Here is a 21,454-nt window from a genome sequence, read left to right as displayed (position 1 = left end):
GCATTTCCTGTGACACACGCGCCAACAATGTACAGCTCCAGGGAGAGCCCGGCCTGTTCTCCAGTCCCCAGCCAGCTCAGGGAGGCTATATGAAGTGAGAATTTCCTGGCCAACTTGACAATGGTGAGTCAGGCTGGCATGAGCCAGCTGCAAAGAGGACGCAGCCTGGACAAGCCTGAATTAAGTGTGTGCACACAGAGCAAACATCATCATCTGGATGGATCCAAACCAGGGCTTGCCTGGGGCATTCAGAGCCTTTCAGATGGCCCTGCCCAGAGCTGCTCAGCACTCTTGGAAGATGTCTGGGTTTGGGGAGGCTCAAGGTCTGTTCTACCCCTGTCCCAGAAAAGGATTTGTTCTCCACCCCCTGACCCGTCTGTCTCCATACCAGTCCATTTCCTCCATGACATGGTGACCAGGCTCACACACACAATAACAAAAATAATAATAACCATGCTTATCAAGCACTAACCATGTCAGAGGCACTGTTCTGAACATTTTACATGCATTAACTCATTAAGAGGCAGGGACTATTATTGTCCCCATTTTGCAGATGAGGAAACTGAGGTATAAGACAATGAAGCAACTCACCCAGGGTAAAAGCCAAGCCCCTGAGACAGATGGAGCTGGGAGTCAGGAGTCTGCAGAGGCTGGGCTCCCAACTGCCCAGCCACGCCACACACAGCAGCTCCTTCCCAAGATGGGTGTCCCAGGGAAAGAGGCAATGCAAGAGCTGGAGTGAGTTTTGAGGCTGCTATGGGCTCCACCCATCCTCCTTGCTGGTTCCAATCAAGTGAGAACGAGACACAAGGAGCAAGATGGAGATCAAAAAAGAGTAGGAGCTCTAGTTCAGATCATGATGCACTGACAAAGGGGCAGGGCTCCTCACTCCCAGGCCCCAACAGAGAGACTGAAGCAGAGTGGACAGAGACAAGACAGGACCGGCAGAGGCAGGCTGGACTGGCTGCTGACTGCACAGAGGCTGCAAGTGCTCTGCTTGCTTACCAGGCCTCCACTGACCTGTGCTACGCTCAGTTCTGTATACTAGGAAACACCAATCAATGTTGGTGGATCACGCAGGTGGATGAATGGACATAGATGGATGGGCAGACAGACAATGGCATGGAAGGCCAAAGCAGGCACCCACATGCACCTGGAAACTTCAGAGGAGAGGGAAAACAGCCACGCCAGCACTTGCCATCAGAGCCCTGAGGGCCTGGGAGCCAGAGATGAGTGAGTGGCCAGGATCAAGTGGGCTGTCTCTGGACCAGGAGGCTCTTCCTCACTCCAGAGCCAACTGAGGGTTGATTTCTGAAACTCTCCTTCATTTTCACAGCAGCCCTGGGGAGGGCAGAGGAGCCAACACACCAGCTAGTAAAATTAACAGCTGCTCTTTACAGGGCGTGCCGGAGAGCCCAGCACATGGCGCGAGGCCTGCAGACCAGCAGCTGCTGCGAGCTGAGGTGCCTGGCCTGCAGGCCCTGATCAGGGGTCCTCTTGGGGGTAAGGCTTAGACTCAGAGCTGCTAGCAGGGCCTGGGGTGTGGTGGCTGCTGAAGCAGTGGGCAGGTGGACGGAGAGACTCAAGGGATGATGCTGCTACAAAATTCTCAGACACATTCTCCTGACCTTGTGAAGTAGAAATCCGTATGTTCACCCCAGCTGGGAATCTGCTATGGAACTTGGGGACCCACCTGGCTCTGGCCTCTCCATCTCTAATGCAGTACTTAGTTGAGCTTGTGGAAGTGAATGTAGACACGTCCCCATGAGAAGGGGACAGATGTTACATCTTATCTATTACCTATGCCATAGGTAACTTATGAAGCAAGTCCTGTAGGCCACTTGAAGAGGAATATTGACAGGCATACAGCGAGTGGCAATTGTTTCTTTACAGGGACAGATGGTAATTATTTTAGGCTGGTGGGTGTTTTGGACTCCGGATACTACTCAACTCTGCCTTTGTAGCTTGTTACAGAAGCAGCCACAGACGATACGTAAATGAGTGAGCATGGCTGTATTCCAATGAAACTTTGTTTATGGACGCTGAAATTTGAATTTCATATAGCTTTCACATGTCACAAAATACACTTATTTTGATTTTTAAAAAATAACCATTTAGGCCAGGTATGGTGGCTCACATCTGTAATCCCAGCACTTTGGGAGGTCAAGGTGAGAGGATCGCCTGGGCCCAGGGGTTCAAGACCAACCTGGGCAACACAGTAGAACCCTGTCAGTACAAAAAATTTAAGAAAACATAGCAGGTCATGGTGGCATGCACCTGTAATCCCAGCTATCAGGGAGGCTGAAGCAGAAGGATCACTTGAGCCCAGGAGTCTGAGGCTGCAGGGAGCTATGACTGCACCAATGCACTCCAGCCTGAGCAATAGAGTGAAACCTTGTCTCTAAAAAAAAAATAAAAAAATGTAAAAACCATTCTTAGCTTATGAACCATACAAAAGAGGCAATGAGCCAGACTGTCCCACAGGCTATAACTAACTGATCCCTGGGCTAATTAAATGTTTCCCAAAGTGAGTACTATGTGATGCCCACAGGTATTACATGGGGAAAGGATTCCACAGGGAAATGAAAATGGAAAATGCTGGGCAAAACAGAGCCTTTCCGCTTTCTGACTGCAGGACTTCTGTAAGTATTTATATCCTGATATGCATTGGCAATCTCGAGGAGGGGGATGAGAAATGAAGTCTATCCAAGTTCCCAGGGAACCATTTTTATCCGGGAACAATTCATGGGTCTAGCGTTCTATGGAACCTAATTAAAGCAATGAGGATAAAGTCTAACCAACTGTCAGCAACAGCACCATGAAATGCGATCCTGCTGCTCTTTGAATATTTCTAGTAACAGGCAGCTCACTACCTGTCGGGGGAAACTGCTCAATTCAGTTACTTCTCTGACTCACGTTTTCCCATCTGGGTAAATGATGTTGAGTCACAAATAACAAATCTAGTGCAAATTTAGTGTATCTTTCATTAGATAAAGACAAAATTTCATGTTTAATAGTAAAAAGAGAATGTATCTTCTCTGACTTTTTGACTGATACCCATAATGTGATTTCAGTATCTATGCATGGGATGAAACACAGAACCATTATTAAGTCCTGGAAGGAAATTATCATATGGTTCCTTCAAACAGAGGCCTCCCTTAGGAGTGTTAAAACAATGCCAACAAAACTTCAACTGATTCCCAATAGCAGAGAGCAGGACATACCTATCCACTATGGGACATTCTTACTAAAAGTACAGTCCTATGAAACCTCTAGTCTTTCTGCTACACAAGGCATTGGCCAATGATGTAAGAATTTTACACAGATTTGCCTAAAATATAATAAAAGCTGGGGCATAGATGAGAGGGGGTGAGAGAGAGAGAGAGAGGAGACAGAGAGACAGAGAGAGAGAGAAGTGTGTGTGAATTTGCCACCAGGCACCACTGAGAAAGAAAAGTAGAGGATACTGATGGGAAATGTCACAACCTCCACAGGGCACCTAACAGAAGTGAAGGCAATGAATGTGATATATTTGATTATGTGTGTGCCCATGTGTACTCCCACTGGGTTCAACCAGTCTAATTTCATGTGCAAACAGCACACCAGTGAACGTACATCTATTTAACTCTATTAAACCAATAGGATTATTCCTATTTGAAAGGCGTATTTGACACATATTTTTTTGGGGGGGCCCTTGGAGATAAAGATGAAATGGTCCAGGCTATGTATATAATGTTAATGTAAAATGCCACACATACAACATATTTAGGGGGATAAAGGGAGAGGCTGATATTTTTCTTTCTTCTTACATCAATAAATCATCCCTATACATTCAAGCAAGTAGCATATGGTTTCAGTTCATAGAATTAGCTGTGTAAGCTTCCTGGAGCAATACACAGATGTAACAGCATAGGAATATGGGGAAAGTAACTACAAAGAGTGATTCTAAGGGCTCTCTCTAGCTTTGCTCAGGAGGTGGTAGCTATTTTGGCAAGACCAGTCTTTGAAGAGACACACAAAACATTGAATCTGTCAGGGGATTGAGGTAAAGTCCAGGCAGTGTAGATGTCCCTCCCACGTTGAGGTGAGGCTGTCCTTCACCACAGGACACAGTTTCCCGAGGGAGACAGTTGCTGTGAGATCAACATGGAAATGAATATGAACATGCAGAAACTAAGTGACGATGTGGATAGTGAGAGTATGTGTGTGTGCCTGTATTTATCTTTGTGTATCACTGAGTCTGTAACACTCCCCCTTACAAAGAGTGTGACACTCTTGCTACTCGACCTTAGAGAATCTCTTTACCTCCAGCCCCAGACTTTCAATTTCTTTATGTATAAAACAAGGGAATAGATTAGACTGAGTCAGCAAACTATGGTGTGTGAAACAAATCTGGCCCACCACCTGTTTCTTTTTTTAAAACGTTGTATTGACATATAATAGTGTACATATTTTAGGGGGTGCATGTGATATTTTGGTACATGTATAACGATTAGATCAGGGTAACAGAAAACCATCACCTCAAACATTTATCTTTGTGTTGGGAACATTCTAATTCTTTTCTAGCTATTTTGAGATGTACAATAAATTACTGTTAACTATAATCTCCCTATTGTACTATCACATGCTGGAACTTATTCCTTCTAGTCAACTGTTTTTTCTACCCCCTATTTCTATAAATACAGTTTATTTGTATAAATGTAAGGAGTACGAGTGCAGTTTTGTTACAAGGATATTTTGCACAGTGGTGAAGTCTGGGCTCTTAGTGTAACCATCATCCAAATAGTGTGCATTGCAACCATTAAGTAATTTCTCATCACTCACTGCCACCTCCCACCCTTCCACCATTCTGAGTCTCCATTGACCACTATTCCACTCTCTGTCCATGTGTACACACTATTTAGCTCCAACTTACTCATGAGAACATGTGGTATTTGGCTTCATTTCTGAGTTGTTCCACTTAAGATAATGGCCTCTAGTTCCATCCATGTTGCTGCAAAAGACATGATTTCATTCTTTTTCATGGCTGAATAGTATTTTATTGTGTGTGTTTGTATATATATAAATGTAATATATATACATATATAATGTGATATATATGCATGTGTGTGTATGTGTGTGTGTGTGTGTGTGTGTGTGTGTGTGTATAACATATATGTTTTCTTTATTTAATCATCCATTGATGGACCCTTGGGTTGATTCCATAGCTTTGCTATTGTGAGTAGTGTTGTGATAAACACAGGAGTTCAGGTATCTTTCTCAGATAACAATTTCTTTTCCTATGGGTAGATACCAACTAGTGGAAATGCTAGATCAAGTGGAAGTTCTGTTTTACTTCTTTGAGAAATTTCTGTGCTGTTTTTCATAGAGGTTGTACTAATTTACATCTTCATATAAGTGATCCCTTTTCTCCACATCCTCACCAACATCTGTTATTTTTTGTCTTTTTAATAATAGCCATTCTGGCTGCTGTAAGATGATATCTAATTGTGGTTTTAATTTGCATGTCTCTGATGACTACAGATGTTGAATATTTTTTCATATGCTTGTTGGCCATTCGTATGTCTTCTTTTGAAAAATGACTATTCACATCTTTTGCCCACTTTTAAATGTTATTTGGTGATTTTTGTTGTTGAGTTTTTTAAGTTCCTCATGAATTCTGGACATCAGGCCCTTGTTGAATGCATTGTTTGCAAATATTTTCTCCCATTCTATAAAGAAAGTTTTATTGGAACAAAGTCACACCAAGGCTGTTTGTGGCTGCTTTCAAACTACTGTGGCAGAGTTGAGTCGTGGAGCCCACATGGTCTGCAAGCCTGGAATATTTACTATTTGGCCTTTTACGGAAAAACTTACCAACCCTGAATTTGACTATCACTGTTGATTTTGGCTTATGATTCTATACAGCACAACCAAACTATACTAAAACCTACACCATATGTTTCTTGCCCTCTTTATTTAGAAGCCACCTTATTCTTAGGGGGATTTAATTCACCTGACAAAAATGTATGGAGCACATAACTGCATACATGTAAATTTCAAATAGGAGTAAGAAAAGTAGGGCAAAGGGAAAATGAGAGGAGAGATGACAAAGACAAGCCAGGGGAGGGGTGCAAAGACACGGAGCGCAAACTTGAGCTGCTCTGTATTTTCCATAAGCCACCACTGAGAGACATGATCCCTTTCTCGATTTAGCACGCTCATTGGATGTTCACCAGGAAAACCACAACAATCTCTGGTGCAAAACGCTACTTATCCCATGAGTCTGTGCATAAAGCAGGTAACATGAGATGCAGTGAACAAAGTCCTCAACGACACCCAAACAGTTAAGAGAAATCCTGACGACATTGACTGCTATGTCCAAATTTCCCTCCGCATGAGCCAACTCCAAATCCCACAGTGGAATTTATCAGCACGTCTTCCAGTACATTTCAATTTTTTTTTAAAAAGCAAACATATATTACTTTTATAATCAGAAAATAAACATTTGTTTAATTAAGAAAAAAATGAAAGGAAGCAGTACCCTTGACAGCCTGGCATTCACTTTAATGTAGAATCCCTCAGCCACGTGCTCCAAGAGAAGGCTCCATCCAGTCCTGCTGTTTTTGGCCAGTTGAGCCTGAGTGCCAGGGTGAGAGAGGAGGCAAAGACAGGCTATTCTGAGATCTGGAGCCGTGGGGTCAAGGAATTTTTATCATGTGGATAATCAGGCTCCAGGCGTTTACTATAAAAAGCACTGGTGAATGGCAATTATCATTTGTCGTTTCTTATATTGAGCTCTGCATCCTTATATCTAGTTTATCAATATAAATAATTCACACCTGGATCTCTGTTGCTCACTGCTTTATGCCCAATGCCTTGAACAGTGCCAGGTACAGATGAGCAGTAAACACTTAGTGAATAACGGATGTGCTCGTCTGGGAGATCCTACAGATATTCTGAGGTTGTATTGGCAAATTCGTCCCCAGCTGGACCTTACTCATGATGTCCCAGCTTCGAGATTCACACCTGTGACAATTAGACAGGTGAGATAGAGGCCAAGATGAGGAGGCCAAGCTCCTGAGCGTGCATCAAGGAAAACAAATTAAAAATCGAAAAGGGAAACTGAATAGCCAGCTGTCTGGTCTTGCTTTGGTCCCATTGTTGCAAGGATAAACATTTGGACGGCTCAAGACAAACACAGCTTTGGGTTCTGAACAGGCAGCGCTGCTTTCTCTTGCCCGCCATTACTTAATTGTGAAATCTCTTCTTTGTTCAGTGTGGGGACCTGCCTGCTCCTAAAGGGCAGGCCTATTCTCAGGATACTGCCTGGAGCTCTGAGATGCCTGCTCTCTGTGCAGTGGGTCCCACTTGCTCTGCATGGCCCCAGCAGCCTGGGCAGGATTTTCTCCAAGGAGACCTTCAGAGAGCAGCTGGCACCTTGGGCAGGCTCAGGCAAAGAGGCCTGAGTGGACCATGCTTCTACATGCAAATGTTTAACAAGCAGGCCAAGCATCCTCAGGACCAAATTGGCTAAAAGATGGTAATGTCAAAATGTCACAGCCAAAGTGATAGCTGGCAGTGGTGGCTTAGAAAAGAAAAGGCATTATCTTCGACTGGGAAGTAATGACACAAAAGGAGCACCAGACTGGGAGACAGGGAGCTGGCAGGTACCAGCCTGGTTCTGTCACTCAAAGCTGAATGTTTTTAGACAAATAATTGCCCTTGCTATATCTTGATTTTCTCAACTGTAAAACAGAGATGAATTCACTGATAAGATTGGCCTGTTTTCTTGTAATGAACCCCTACAACACAACAGCAATAAGGAGATATGGAAGAAATACGACATTGTCCTTCCCCTTCAAACTGATCATAACATATAAGGCTAGCACGGTGCCTGGCTCACAAGAGGCATTCAACAGCGTGATTGCCAGGAGAGTATCAAGGTGGCCGCTGGGTGTGCTTGGCCCAATGAGTTACATTTCCACGATATCACCCACTTGGGCTACCTGCATCTTCTGCTTGGTGTCAGTGCAGACTGTGCCCCACCAGGACCGCAGCAGGAATCTGCTCCCATGCCATCACTAAAGCAGTAGCTTACTGCCCTAACTTGTCCTATAGTCTCCAAGCTCCAGCCTCACCCATTCAGTCTCCACTTGTCCCCCAGCTCTCTCTGTACAACACCCCCTGCCTCAAAATCTCCTTGTTCTACAAACTTCAAAAATTCTTTTTTTTTTTTTTTTGAGACGGAGTCTTGCTCTGTCGCCCCGGCTGGAGTGCAGTGGGGCAATCTCAGCAGAGCGGCTCACTGCAAGTTCCGCCTCCTGGGTCCATGCCATTCTCCTGCCTCAGCCTCCTGAGTAGCTGGGACTACAGGTACCCGCCACCACACCCGGCTAATTTTTTGTATTTTTAGTAGAGATGGGGTTTCACTGTGTTAGCCAGAATGGTCTCGATCTCCTGACCTCATCATCCACCCACCTGAGCCTCCCAAAGTGCCGGGATTACAGGCGTGAGCCACCACGCCCGGCCCCAAAATTCTTTAGCATGGCCTTTAAAGCCCCACCAGGCTGTCTCCAGGACACTTCCCCAGACTTTGGGGTCTGCACCCCCCATTTCCCAAAGCACCAGGCTCCTTCTCTGTTTTTCCTGCTCCTCACTTTGAAGGCTTTCCTCTCCTTTGACTCTCAAGATCCTAACTCACACTTAAAAGCTCACTGCAAATGCATTCTGTCTTATTAGGTATTCTTCACAAATTCCGGCCCACCCAGTGGTCATTTTCTTGTGTTTAAGCTTGGATATGTTTTCATTTTTTATATCTTCCCGCCATAAAGCAGTTCATCTTGAAATGGGAGTTTTAGTTCAAAGGTTTTCCTCTCTATGAAAGCTTTTCTGATCAGCCCTACTTTCCCCTACAGCCCCTCCCCACACTCCACACGTGCACACCGTGTTTGTACTCATAGCACTTATCCTCCATGCATTCCTTCAATAATTTCCGCATATGGTACAATAGAATCAGGATCCTTCCTTGTTTTCTCCAGAGCTGAAACAAATACACTTGGCCCAGAATTAGTGTTCAGTAACTCTTGCAATGCTGATGAGGAAAATTAGAACTGTCTATAATGGCCACATGGAAGGAACAAGTGTCACATTTGTGCAGCCAAACTGTCTGCTGCTCCCCATTCACTATCACCACCATACATATAGAATACACTACCTCCATTTTGTCCCCATGAATACCCAGAATCAGAATTCAACCTCTCTTAAGTTTCCAATGCAGAATCCACTCCTCTTTAAGCATGAAAGAGCAATGGAGACTTCAGTCAAGAGGCAGGAGGAGAGATAGAGGTGCTGTTGTTACACAGCACAGCCAACAGCAAGGCATCTCCAAATCCCCACTAGACACTGTCCCTCCTGGGTCACACCAGACTGAATTGTCTCCCTCTCTGCTTTCCTCCAAGCAGCCACTGACCTCACTGGTTTCTCTCTCCTCCTCCAAAACTCCAACTTTAAATGTTCCCTCTTTCCATTTTGCCATCAATTGACATCAACCACGGTTTCATAACCAGACTCTTCAGCACACAGCTCACGGCAGATTCCTCGGTGAACAGAACCTGTCCTTGAAGGCTGTGTGGCCAGCACCTTTGATTACTCAAGCACCATGTTCATTCTCTCACTCCTTCCTGCAAAAGTGTGTGTGATATTGATCCCAGACATAACACTGAGTTCTCCCCAAGAAGGATTCTGAGAAGTGAAATTCTCACCACCTCCCTCCATCTACAGTCACCTCTTCACTGAGTTTTTGCTGTGAGACTCAGAGATAATGACTGTTTTCCAGTGTCCCTGCTTGGTCTTTGAGCCTCGCAGGCCTCAGGATGTCCCTACTCCTTCCATCTATGAGCCAAATGACTCTTGACTGAGCCCTAGCTTCATGCCAGGACAGGTGGCCCAAACAAAACAGCTTCCAGAATCACAATGAGAAATCACTCCGAATGCAATATCCTTCTCAGAGAAACTCCTGACCCAGAGCAGACCCAAGAAAGCAAGCCAGGGCTTTCCCAGAGCATGGGCCTGGCTATGGCAACCAATTCATCCCTGTTTGCCCAGGACTTTCCCAGTTTTTGCACTGAAAGACTCATGTCTCATGTACCACTCAGTCTCAGGCAAACTAGGATGGTTGATCACTATAAGCCTGTCCCAGTAATGATCCTTGACAAAAACCAAGGGCTCATGAGGCCAGCCAGTGAAGCCAAGCTTCATATAAGCAGATCAGAGAGATGTTGGAAATGTACAGAGAAGGGGCAGAATCAGCCCTGGTTGCAGGTGGGCTTAGGAGACAATCTCATCAGAAAAGGGCACACAAGCGAGCTCTAGGTACACGGGCCAGGCAGCCTCAGGTGGGTTGCTGATGCATCCACCATCAGCATGACTGATTTCCACCATGCACAGGGCCCAGCTCACACACTGCAGAAAATTAGGAAACTGCTTCAAGCGGGGGTCCCTATGGGTGACCACAGGACAAGAAGAACATCCCCCGAAGGCCACCAAACACACACACACTCAGCACTCCCCGGGATCCCCACATTTGTAGCCCTTCCATAAGTTTCTGGAATATTTCCTTAACCCTCTTCTCCTCTCCAAGATGATGGAGGGTGTGTGTGTGTGCATGCATGTGCGCTTTAGCAGAGGAAATGTGCTACATCTTCCCAACAATCCTTCTCCACTGCAAATCCCACTCCCTGAAAATCCCTCCACAAACCACTGTACACGAGGAACCGAGCCTCTCCTCCATGACCATGCAGGAGCACTTGCTGCTCACCCCAACCTCCCAATAGCCAGCCTCCTGCAGAAGACCCTGGGGAATATCATGTCTCATAAGCAAAGCCATCTTGGCCCAGACAGCAAGGCCTCCTAGTGTGAGAAGTGGGTGGAGACTCACCAGGACTCTGCCAGTCAGTGTCTGGGCGGATATCATCACCCCCGCCCAGTCCTTCACGGAGGTCATCCAGCCGACCTCGGCGGCCACTGCCTCCTCTTTTTCATCCACTGGTTTGAGAGTGCCATCCGCCTGGCTTGAGCCATTGTTAATCTTCTGGGCCTCCTGGCAACAGAGAGAGCAAGAGTTGAGACATAGGGAACAACTGGATTTAAACAACATGCCCTACCCATAAAGAACCAGAGCCAGAAGAGGTCCCCAGCTGAGGTGGAAACTGGCTTAAAGGTACAGGAGTAAAGTAGAAGGGGTAAATTATGCCTTTGATTTTTTTAAAGTCTTTATTTAAAAAGGAATATTTTCTTTATTTCTTCTTAAAATATCTTAGTGAAACAAAGAAGGATGGTATTATTCTATTCTATTTTATTTTATTTTATTTTTTGAGATGAAGTCTCACTCTGTCACCCAGGCTGGAGTGCAGTGGCGCAATCTCGGCTCTCTGCAACCTCCACCCACCAGGTGCAAGCAATTCTCGTGCCTCAGCCTCCCTAGTAGCTGGAATTACAGGCACACAGCCACCATGCTCAGCTAATTTTTATATTTTTAGTAAAGAGGGGGTTTCATCATGTTGGCCAGGCTGGTCTCGAACTCCTGACCTCAAGTGATCCGCCCACCGCAGCCTCCCAAAGTTCTGGTCTCCTCCCATTTTAAAGAAAAAAAAAATACCAAAGCAAGAGGAAACGCAATCTGTCTAAGATTAGGGCATGCTGAGGAGGGAGGAGGAAAGTGTGGGAGATGTCCTGTGGTCTTTGCCTACCCAGCCTCTATGCCCCTTTTCACAGCAGCACCCCCACTTTCCTTCAGGAAAATTATCTCTTCCTCTCAGTCTACGTGGTTCAAAGGGGACAGATGGCCTCACATTGGCTCCAACAGTGGAGTCCTTTCTACCCCCTGCCAACAGCAATTGGGCCATTAATAATCACATGATCCATGCCAAGCAAATAAGACTCAAGCATGGAACATTTGCAGGAAAGAATAGGAAAAGTCATCCTTCCCTGAGAATGAAGCCACTGCAGAGAAAAGTAAAAGTAATAGACTACTGATGTCATCATTTGAACACCTGGATCCAGCTGTGCCCGAAATCCACACCAGACCCTTTCAGTTACAGGAGACAATACATTCCCCTTCTGGCTTAAAATGTGCTTGAGGAAACAAGGCTGATCTCATCAGATAACTGAGCCCCACATAGGGGCCTAAACTGTAAACCTTTGCACACAGTGAGTGTTCTGCCTGGAATACTCTTCTCCCACAGAGACTTATGGCCTGCTCCCTTAAGTCTTTGCTCAAATATCTCCTTTTCAATGAAGTCTTCCCTGGCCACCTGTTTAAATTTGCAACGCTTTCTTTCCAATAGCACTTTTCTGCTTTATTTTTCTCCATAGCACTTAAAACCGCTAATATACTTAATAATTCATTTACTTCTTTCACTTACTGTCTGCCTCCCCCACTGCTGCAGCCTTGGTGCCTAATAGAGTGTCTGGCACAGAGTTGGCTCAATAACCATGAATGAATGACTAGAAAGGGCTATGAGTATCAGCCCCTCACTGGCTACAAAGGCTGGGTTTAGTGTTGCCAGACAAAATACAGGATACCCAGTAAAATTTAAATTTCAGATAAACAACAAATAACTTTTTAGTATAAGTATATTCCAAATACTACCTGGGACATACTTATACTAAAACCTTATTCATTATTTATCTAACAATGTACATTTAACTGGACCCCAACACAAATACCCACTGCAATTATGACTACAGATGAAGATGTTTAAAAAGATGCCAGCAAATTATGTTCATCATTTAAAACTCTGGAATTAATTCCCAAGGCAAAGCCACACTGGGGATCATTGTGATTGGAGTAAGGGGAAGAACCGAAGACAGTGGCGAAAAGCTTTGTCTGCAGTGACAAAGGGGGCGGGGCAGAGGGAGGCCAGGCACGTGGGAGGCAGGTGGGGAGGGCGCACTGGTGAGTCATCCTCTTGGGGACTTGGCCACAGCAGGCAGGAAGCTGCTCCTGATTCCTGCTTCTCTCCCTCTGGCTGCCTGTGGCTCAGGGAAGCTGGGGAAGAGAAAAGCGGGACCTGCAGCCCTGGATGCTAATATTTTCTTTCCAAATATGTTAAGCCCCACGGAGCTAGAATGATCCAAGAGGGAGGGGGAGGCCACAGGGCAGATGTATCTGGAGGCTGCCTGCTAACATGTGTGGGACCTGCTGCCCAAGCCTCCCAGGCCAGCTTCAGATAGGACCTGTTAGGTCTTGCCCTGGTCCCTGAGCCTCTGCCCTGTGAGACTCTGAACAGGAGGGTATTTAGGAGGATGGGGAGGCCCTGATACAGGGTCAGCCATGGTAACTGAAGGTGTAGATTCGGGGGAAAATCCAGCTCTCCCACCGCTGTGGGACCTCATCCATAAGATGGGGACAGTACTGCCAGCCCCTCAGGCATTGTCAGTATTAAACAGTGTCCAACAGCACAAAACACAGGTTCAAGCAACTATGTCATTACCCCTTGCTTCTTCTCATGCCACTGACACCATAAAGCAATGGTTCTCACAAATAAGAACCACACACAGCGTGCTGGGCCCATCCCAGAACCTACATTTGAACCAAGATGTCAGGCACTTTTGATGCTGCTGGCCTTGGAAGCCCACTTTGGGGACCACAGCTCCTGACCACCCTAGTATGGCTCGGTGACTGCTGAAATGAGACATGGATCTTCACCCCCAGCTCTCTCCTGGCCTCTCCCTTCACCCAAGGACAGAACCACTTGCTTGTTTCAATATTGGACATTGGTGGAGGGGTGGGGAAAAGAGGAGGGCAGGGAGATGGTCCCATATCTGAGGCTCTAGTGTTTCCTTTTGAGTCAAGCCTCCTAGGATGTTTCTGAACTGGTCCCTGGCCACCACGTGGGGATCTGGAAGACTAGCTCCCTGCTCCTCAGTCGTGGGGGCCCAAGTTCCACAGCCCCTTGGTAGACCCTGGAGAGGAGAAATCAACATGAAAAAGGCTGGGAGGCAGGGGGGCCCTCCAGTCACAGTGGTTAACTGCATCAGTAATTCATAGCACAAGAGGTATGTGGCAGATAATGCTATTTCTCCAGCCCTCTTACCTATTGTTTTACAAGGCATTCATTATTTTAATTACTTTATGCTAGGCAAGGAAAAACACAGACTAAAGGGAGATAATGCCCTTGTTATTATTTGCTTACACTAGATGTTGTGAGCTTAATTACCATGTGTGGGAAGCAGGACTGGGAGGAGTGATGGGGGAGCTATTTAAAGTCTGATGCCAGCCGGCCAGGCTAGCCACCAGGCTAGCCACAGATCTTGTGCCTGGAGGAAGAGGCCCCTCTCTCTACCACTGACTTCACTCTGGCCAAAGCACCCCAGAGCAGGCATTATAACTCCATGCTCCAAAGAAAAAGCAGAGAAGGTTCAGTAGCCTTGCTGGGAACATGCAGGGGTAGAGTCCATTATAAGAGTGTTGGCCACTATTGAACAAGCCAGAACTAGGTGACAGCAACTAAGAATTAAGTGTTCTCCCTGCATTATCTTGCTTAAACCTTATAATACATCCAACAGCCAAGTGAAATTATTTCCATTTTACAGACAGGGTAACTAAGAGCAGGTATCTCTCAGAAAAAGGCACAGAGCCTGAGAGCTCAAGCTGGAAGCAGAGAGCCCACTTGGGCTTGTACCTGCTCCAGAACTTCCAAGCTGATGACTGTGGCCCGTCAACCCTTGAGTCTCAGCCTCCTCCGTGTAAGATGGGGACAAACATGCCGCCTCATTAAGGTGGTGGGGAAGCTGAAGCTTGGCACAGTCCCGGGCACACAGCGGTTACAACTGCCCTGATGAAGCACCCACTGATGAGGCTGGGGCCTCTAAGGGTAATCCGTTGAAGCTGCACCACTTTCATCAACCAGCGGCCCTGGGAGGCACACTGGCCAGAGTGAACCTTTAATAAATAATCACAGAATGGAGGATAAGAAGGTGCAGGTTCTAACACTGTTATCCTCCAATAAGCAAGGAGTTCCTATAAGGTAAGGTGCTGTGACTCCTGCAGGGCTTCTAGTAGGCACTGTGTGACCGCCACCCAGGACAGCTGAGGCAGGGATTCCCACACAGGGTGGACCCTAGACCGAGTGACATCTCAGACCCCTTCTGACTCGCCCCATTAGATCAACCTCCCATTTTTAAGATGAGGAGGCTGAGGACCAGGCAGAGACTGCCTCCTGAGTCCCAGCATTCTGTTCTTGCTCCTGTCCCCACAGGACACTGCCTCACAGGGGAACAAATGGTTTGTTCCAAATAGCAAAGGGGATATCCAGCCACACCCAAACCTTCCACCTCCCACTGCAGAGGACCCAGTCCTTACACAGGAAGCACTTCCGAGTAGGGGCAGCCCGATGTCAGTCAGGAAATCACTGTGTGCGTGTGCTTGCACATGTGTGTGGGCATGTGTGCATGTGTATGTGTGTGCATGTGTGAGAGTGTGTGCATGTGTGTGCATGTGGGTGTGCAGTGTGTGCACGTGTGAGTGTGCGCGTTTATGTGCGTGTGTGTGCACGTGTGAGTGTGTACGTGTGTGTGCGTGTGTGTGCATGTGTGAGAATGTGTGCGTGTGCTCACACATGCATGTGTCCGTGTGTGTGCATGTATATGTGTGTCTGTGTGTATAAGGGAGAGAAACCCCACTGGCTGCAGCCTCCAGCTACCCTAGCTTCAAGAGGACAGGCCACCAGATCTTCTGAAATGGAAGAAAAGATGCCTTGGGAAAAGAAAGGAACATGGAGGGAAGAACAGGGAGAAAAATGAGAGGTGAGGCCATTGTGTGGGGAGGCCATCTCAGAAAGAGGAGGTCCTGAAGGAGCCCTCCCCCTGCCCTTGGCAGCTCCTTGAGAAAGGGATTTGGCCTTGCACTGGAGGCCACTCTGTTGATCTGCCTCCAACCCTGCCCTCTCTCCCCACCAGAGCCTTGTGTAAAGCAGGCCACAGCTGCCTCTCAGTGGCGACAGTGACATCTAATTTCAGTGCCCACATCAGAAGGTGGGGAGGGATTCAGAGCAAGGGTGCAGGCACAGGAGATAGGGAACACCAGACAGCAGAGTGGCCACAGACCCCTCCCAACACCCACCCTACCAGGCAACCTCTCACGGGGCTGTGCCCAGCCTTACACCCTCACCCCTTTCTATGCCTTCTCCCCATTTCCTTTAGTGGTGTTCCCCATGATGACTTTCTGTTGACATGGCCGCAGAGGGGCTTACCCTTCCTGTGTCACCTGGGGCCAAGGGCCTGACTGGACCCCATCACCTGGTGCTCAAGATACAAACTTCATCTGTTGCATTTGGGCATTTCCCACTGAATCACAAGATCAAAGACCAAAGCTTGAGAAGGGACCTTAGCAATTCCTGGGGATCCCCATCACCACCCAGCTACCACACACACAGTGTACAGATGAGAAAACTGAGGCCCAGAGGGAAAGCCATAAGCTCAGGGCCATCCCGCCCAGCCAGGTGATCACCGGGCCGGGAAGCAAGCCCCAGTTGCTCTGTTTCCCTTATCTCTTATTGCCTCCCCGATAAGACAATTGCTCCAAATCTAGCCCAAGTGACAGTCACTCTGCTGCCCCAGCCTGGAACCTGGAGTTCAGGGTGTTCCTAGGACTGGCAGAAGGCTCCACCTGGCCTGATACTGGGTTCAGGTGTGAGGGTCATGACAAGGGTCAATCCTGCTTGTCTTCAAAGAGCCCAGCCTTCCCTAGCCACGACAGCTGCTCTGGTCTAGCACAGGAGAGCAAGCTTGTGCTAATCCTAGGACCCCACAGCCCCGACCCTCAGATTTGGCTGTCTCTGTCTCTCATCCTTGCTAAATTAGACCCAGTATACTGGGACTCTCAGGTCTGTGGTGTGGCAGGAAGAGCTATGAAAATCAAAAGATACTCTAGACCAAGTCCAGCTTTTCTGGGTGGCCTACAGCAAGTCAAGTCATTCCTCAAACCCTCCATATTCTCTTCTATGAACAGGGATGAGTCCTGCCTTATCACCCTGCCTGATTCTTGCAGGAGCCCTAATCTGGTAACAGAGCATTGCCTTTCTGAAAGCAACTGCTTTACAAACGGCAGGCAAGTGGAGTCACTGTCCTCTGGTTCTGGGCAGGAAGCAGGGCTGCTCTGGAGAAAGAAGTCCTGTGCCACAAAGCCAGAGGCCTCACAGAACGCAGGGCTCAACACTCAGATTCCTACCCAGCTGCAACTTGCAGGGCAGAACCCCCGTTGTCACCCTGCACCCTAACAGGATGTCAAATTGCCAGGTCTCAGCAGGTGACCTGCCATGCTGGGCACACCCTCCCTGACAGGGTGAGCTGCTGCCACACCTGCTCTCACCCGGTTGGACTCTCTCACCCCCAGGCACACTCCTGACACCTGTCAAGCTGAACCAGGCACCAAGGTCACTGCAGGCACCACACCTGCTGGATGACTGCCTCAGGCATGAGAAGCTGGCTGGGCCTGCCTTGAGGGGATCCCAGGGCCCCTCCCTGCTGCCTGCCTAGAGCCAAGCCTTGAAGCTCCAAGTCTGCCTCGGGTTTAACTACGTGTCAGTTCTTTGGACACTGGTTCCTCATCCAGGATCTGGGAAGTCATTTAAGAAAAGGCCATCTGGGAAGAAAAATACTTTTCAAAAATGTAACTGAAATCATGTCATTGTTGTACCCAACACCCTCCTATGGCTTCTTGGCCCACTCAGAGGACAAGTGACAGTCTTCACACCCAATCAGCCCCAATCGTGCCTGTCATCCTGCGAGTCTGCCGCTTACTAGCTCCACTTCAGACGCAATGGCCTCCTCGTGCTGCCAGGACATTCCAGACCCAGTCCTGTCTCGGGACTGTCTGCGCTGGCCTCTGCCTCTGCTCCAGAGATCCCTGTGGCTGCACCCTCATTTCTCTCGAGTTTTGGTTCGCATCCTCACTTTGTCCATGAGCTCTCCACCTCATCCCGACCTCTCCCTGTCTGTGCTGTCTTCTCCAGAGTATGTCTGCCACCTGCTTCCTTTACTTCATCATTGTGTACTGTCTGCAAGCTGCATGAGGGAAAGAGTTTTTGTCTGTTTCTTTTTGTTTGTTTTGTTTTAGACGGAGTCTTGCTCTGTCACCCAGGCTGGGGTGCAGTGGCGTGATCTCGGCTCACTGCAACCTCTGCCTCCTGGGTTCAAGCGATTCTCCTGCTTCAGCCTCCTGAGTAGCTAGGAGTACAGGCCTGTGCCACCACACCTGTTTAGTTTTTGCATTTTTAGTAGAGACTAGGTTTCACCATGTCGGTTTCATTTATGGCTGTATCTTCAACATTGAATCCCTGTGAGCTCAGAGTAAGCACCTGACAAATCTTGGTGGGTGGGAGGGAAGGAAGGAGTGGGGGAAGGAGGAGAGGAGGGAGGAGAGCGACAGCAAATGGAAAGTCAGTTCTTACCATGCACAATCTAGAATAGATATTACTAGTAAATAGTACTACTAACAATAATTATACTATCGACTACTGTTTTTTAGCATGATCATAGTAACTCTATGAGGTTGGTACCAATGTCCTCCATTGACAGATGAGAGGTTAAGTAGCTGGCCCAGGAAGACACAGTGCGAATTTAAATCCAGCTGTCTGATGCCAAAAAGGGACGCGTACCCGTCCTGCTGTCCTCCTGGGAACAGTGTGAGGAGCAGACGGGAGAATGCATGTGCAAGGATTATCGGCTGCTACAAAGTGCCCACGAAAGGTTTATTAACATGAAGAGCACTCAATTCATCCCACTTCTGGGTACTGCTTGTACCATTCACGACCCTTCTTCCAGGGCCCTGTGCCTATGGAGGGCAGTTCCATCAAGGACAGAGAAACACAGTTCCTTTCTCTGCCAAGAACCTGCCCGGAACCATAAATTCACCCTTCGTGGAGCAAAGCATCACATTGGAAATGAGCGTGGCCAAGCTGACGGGCTGTGAAGCCCTCCTGCTAAGAACCACGGTTCTCTATGCAGACGCTGCTAAAGGAAGATTTGGCTTCCTCCCTCACCATGCGTATCCTTGGAGTCCTTAGCATGCTCTGCCCAGCAGTCTCCAGCACTAAGAGGCTGAGCTCTGCAGGGCCTGATGCACCTGAGTGGGAGGTAGGGTTCTGACAGGGAACAGGGGAGATCAGGTTAGCACGAAACCATCTCCCCTAGCCCTTTTGTGACCAGAGTAGGGGCTGGGAAGCCCCTCTCCTCCCTGGAAGCTGGATGTTCTACCCAGCGCCCTGGCACCATGGGATAGTCCCAGGATGCTTGACCTCCAGAGGGCTATGGGAGAAGGAAGGGCCTCATGCCTCACAGCCCCTTTGTCCTCAAATTTTCCTGGTCAACATCAGAAAGCCATTTCCCCTGAGCTTTCATTGATGGACTATGCTCTGAGTTACTCATTCCATCTGCCAGGAGCCCCACCCCACCCTCTCCCTGTCCACTCCATTGCCCCGTCCCCTCTCGGCTGTTGAAACTGACCCGGCAGCCCCACATGCAGCTGTCCTCAACTGGGCACAATGCAGAAGGGCTCCTTCTCTCCTACCAGCGGATGGGGGCAGGGGGAAGCCTTCTGGACCAGAAGCTATGAAGCCAGGAACAGGCTGTGTGGTCTGGGCCAGTCACCTAAACTTTCTGAGAAGAGTCCCTATCTGGGAGACGAGAGGAGGCGGTGAGTTAAATCCACAGTTTTCTGTACCTTGAAGCCCAGCATTGTGAGGTGCTCCGGAGGGGTTGGTTACCAAGGGAGGGCAGAGGAGGCAGGGCCTGGACCCCGTGGAAATAAAAGCGCCTCTGCAATGAGCAGTTTCACCTGTTATGGTTCTGTGCTAGACTGCATCTTGAGTGAAGGGATTTTCTGGGGAAAAACATTAGAAATCCCCTGAGTAAAAGTCCATAGGCCCATGTTTGCTTTTTTTTTTTTTTTGAGAAGGAGTCTCACTCTGTTGCCCAGGCTGGAGTACAGTAGCATGATCTCAGCTCACTGCAATTTCTGCCTCCCAGGTTCAAGTGATTCTCGTGCCTCAGCCTCCCTAGTAGCTGGGATTACAGGCGTGCGTCATCATACCCAGCTAGTTTTTGTATTTTTAGTACAGACGGGGTTTCACCATGTTGGCCAGGCTGGTCTCAAACTTCTGACCTCAAATGATCCACCTGCCTCGGCCTCCCGAAGTGCTAGGATTTACAGGAGTGAGCCACCTCTCCTGGCCCCATGTTAGCTTTTTAAAAAATGCTTTATTTCATGACAATAACTATGACATCCTGTGGCACAGTTTGGCCTAAGATCCAGAAGTGTCTGAACCTCAATACCTTAGGAAGCCCTGGGGCTGCTCGTCCCTCCCCGCAGGCTGCTCTCCTCTCCTTCGCCTCAGATTTTCACCAGCCCCGAATGCTGGGGCTGGGTCTTCCATGTCCCCCCTCCCACACCAAACAAAGAAGAAATCCACCCAGCAACCTCCTTCACCTCCTGGGCGGGTTTCCCAGCCACGGGCATTCTCCCAGGTACTAATAATCCTCCATATTAGGGTATTAGGCAGATTACCCAAAGCAGCTCAAGCAAATCAAGCATAGCATGGGCACCACCAACTGGGGTTTTCATGGCAAGAGTTCTGCAAAGGGAGTGGATGGAGGAGGTGGTTACTCTGAGACTCAAGGGCCAGAGAAATAGGGCAACAGGGGACCCAGGTCTTTCCTGGAGCTGGTGTCAGGAGTGGCAGAGTTCACTTCTGCCCCTGGGAAGTTCCATAGTCCAACCTCTCCCTGGCTGCCATCACTTTTCCCACTCTGCACCTCGGAGACTCTGCACCAACAGGGCTTAAGACATTTGCACTGATTAATTCACCTAGCAGCTACTGTGTTTGCTAACTGTGGGCTGTACCTTTAGGGAAGGGACACACTGTCCACAGATTCAGGCAACAGGAACTTAAAAAGAAGCTGGGACCTAACCGATTGCCCTGAGCTGTCAGAAAGCCCTGTGAGTTTACTGGGTGTCTCGGCTGGACCTACAATGCTCCACCATTGAGGCATTTTTAGCCATTGCTTTCTGGGTGCACTGTCCAGATTCTTGCTCTTAGAAGCACCCCTGCACTGGGTGTGAACAACTACTCCTTAGAAGTCTTCATGGTAGAAAAAGGCCAGGTGACCTCTAACAAGTCCTTACCATCTTGTGCCTCAGGTTTCTTTGTCTCAAATGCAGGGGGCCATGTAAACACTCCCCAAGCTCTAAACTGTCTGACCCGGAGGGCTGGATTAAGTCCCTTACTTTGCATGCACTGTCTTAGCTCTGTAACCCTGGGCAAGTCAATCAAGCATCATTTCCCTCCCCTGGGAAATGCTGCAGGAGGACAGATTCCTTTTCAGCTCTTCTCAGAGCCAGGTTCAAAGCTGCTCTCCCATCCCCTGAGGACCAAGGGGGTCAACTGGCGCTCAGGAGATCACTGATCCCCTC

General features: G+C 48.1%; 1 protein-coding gene across 13 annotated transcripts in view; it reads right to left on the bottom strand.

The window, feature by feature from the left end:
* Window positions 1-21,454, bottom strand: part of KCNMA1 (potassium calcium-activated channel subfamily M alpha 1) — an 838,033-nt gene that overhangs the window by 522,213 nt on the left and 294,366 nt on the right. For 12 of the 13 annotated variants that reach the window (XM_063727600.1, XM_054522410.2, XM_054522412.2 and 9 more), the window contains exon 2: window positions 10,919-11,080. In XM_063727600.1, the coding sequence (XP_063583670.1) occupies window positions 10,919-11,080 (162 nt within the window). Of the gene's footprint in view, window positions 1-6,457; window positions 6,620-10,918; window positions 11,081-21,454 lie in introns of those variants that run through there. The other variant, XM_054522411.2, reaches the window with a different exon arrangement.

The sequence above is a fragment of the Pongo abelii genome, chromosome 8 (assembly GCF_028885655.2).
Source record: "Pongo abelii isolate AG06213 chromosome 8, NHGRI_mPonAbe1-v2.0_pri, whole genome shotgun sequence".
Classification (NCBI taxonomy): Eukaryota; Metazoa; Chordata; class Mammalia; order Primates; family Hominidae; genus Pongo; species Pongo abelii.
Note: the sequence above shows the minus strand (reverse complement) of the source record. Positions and strands in the feature narration are given on the sequence as shown.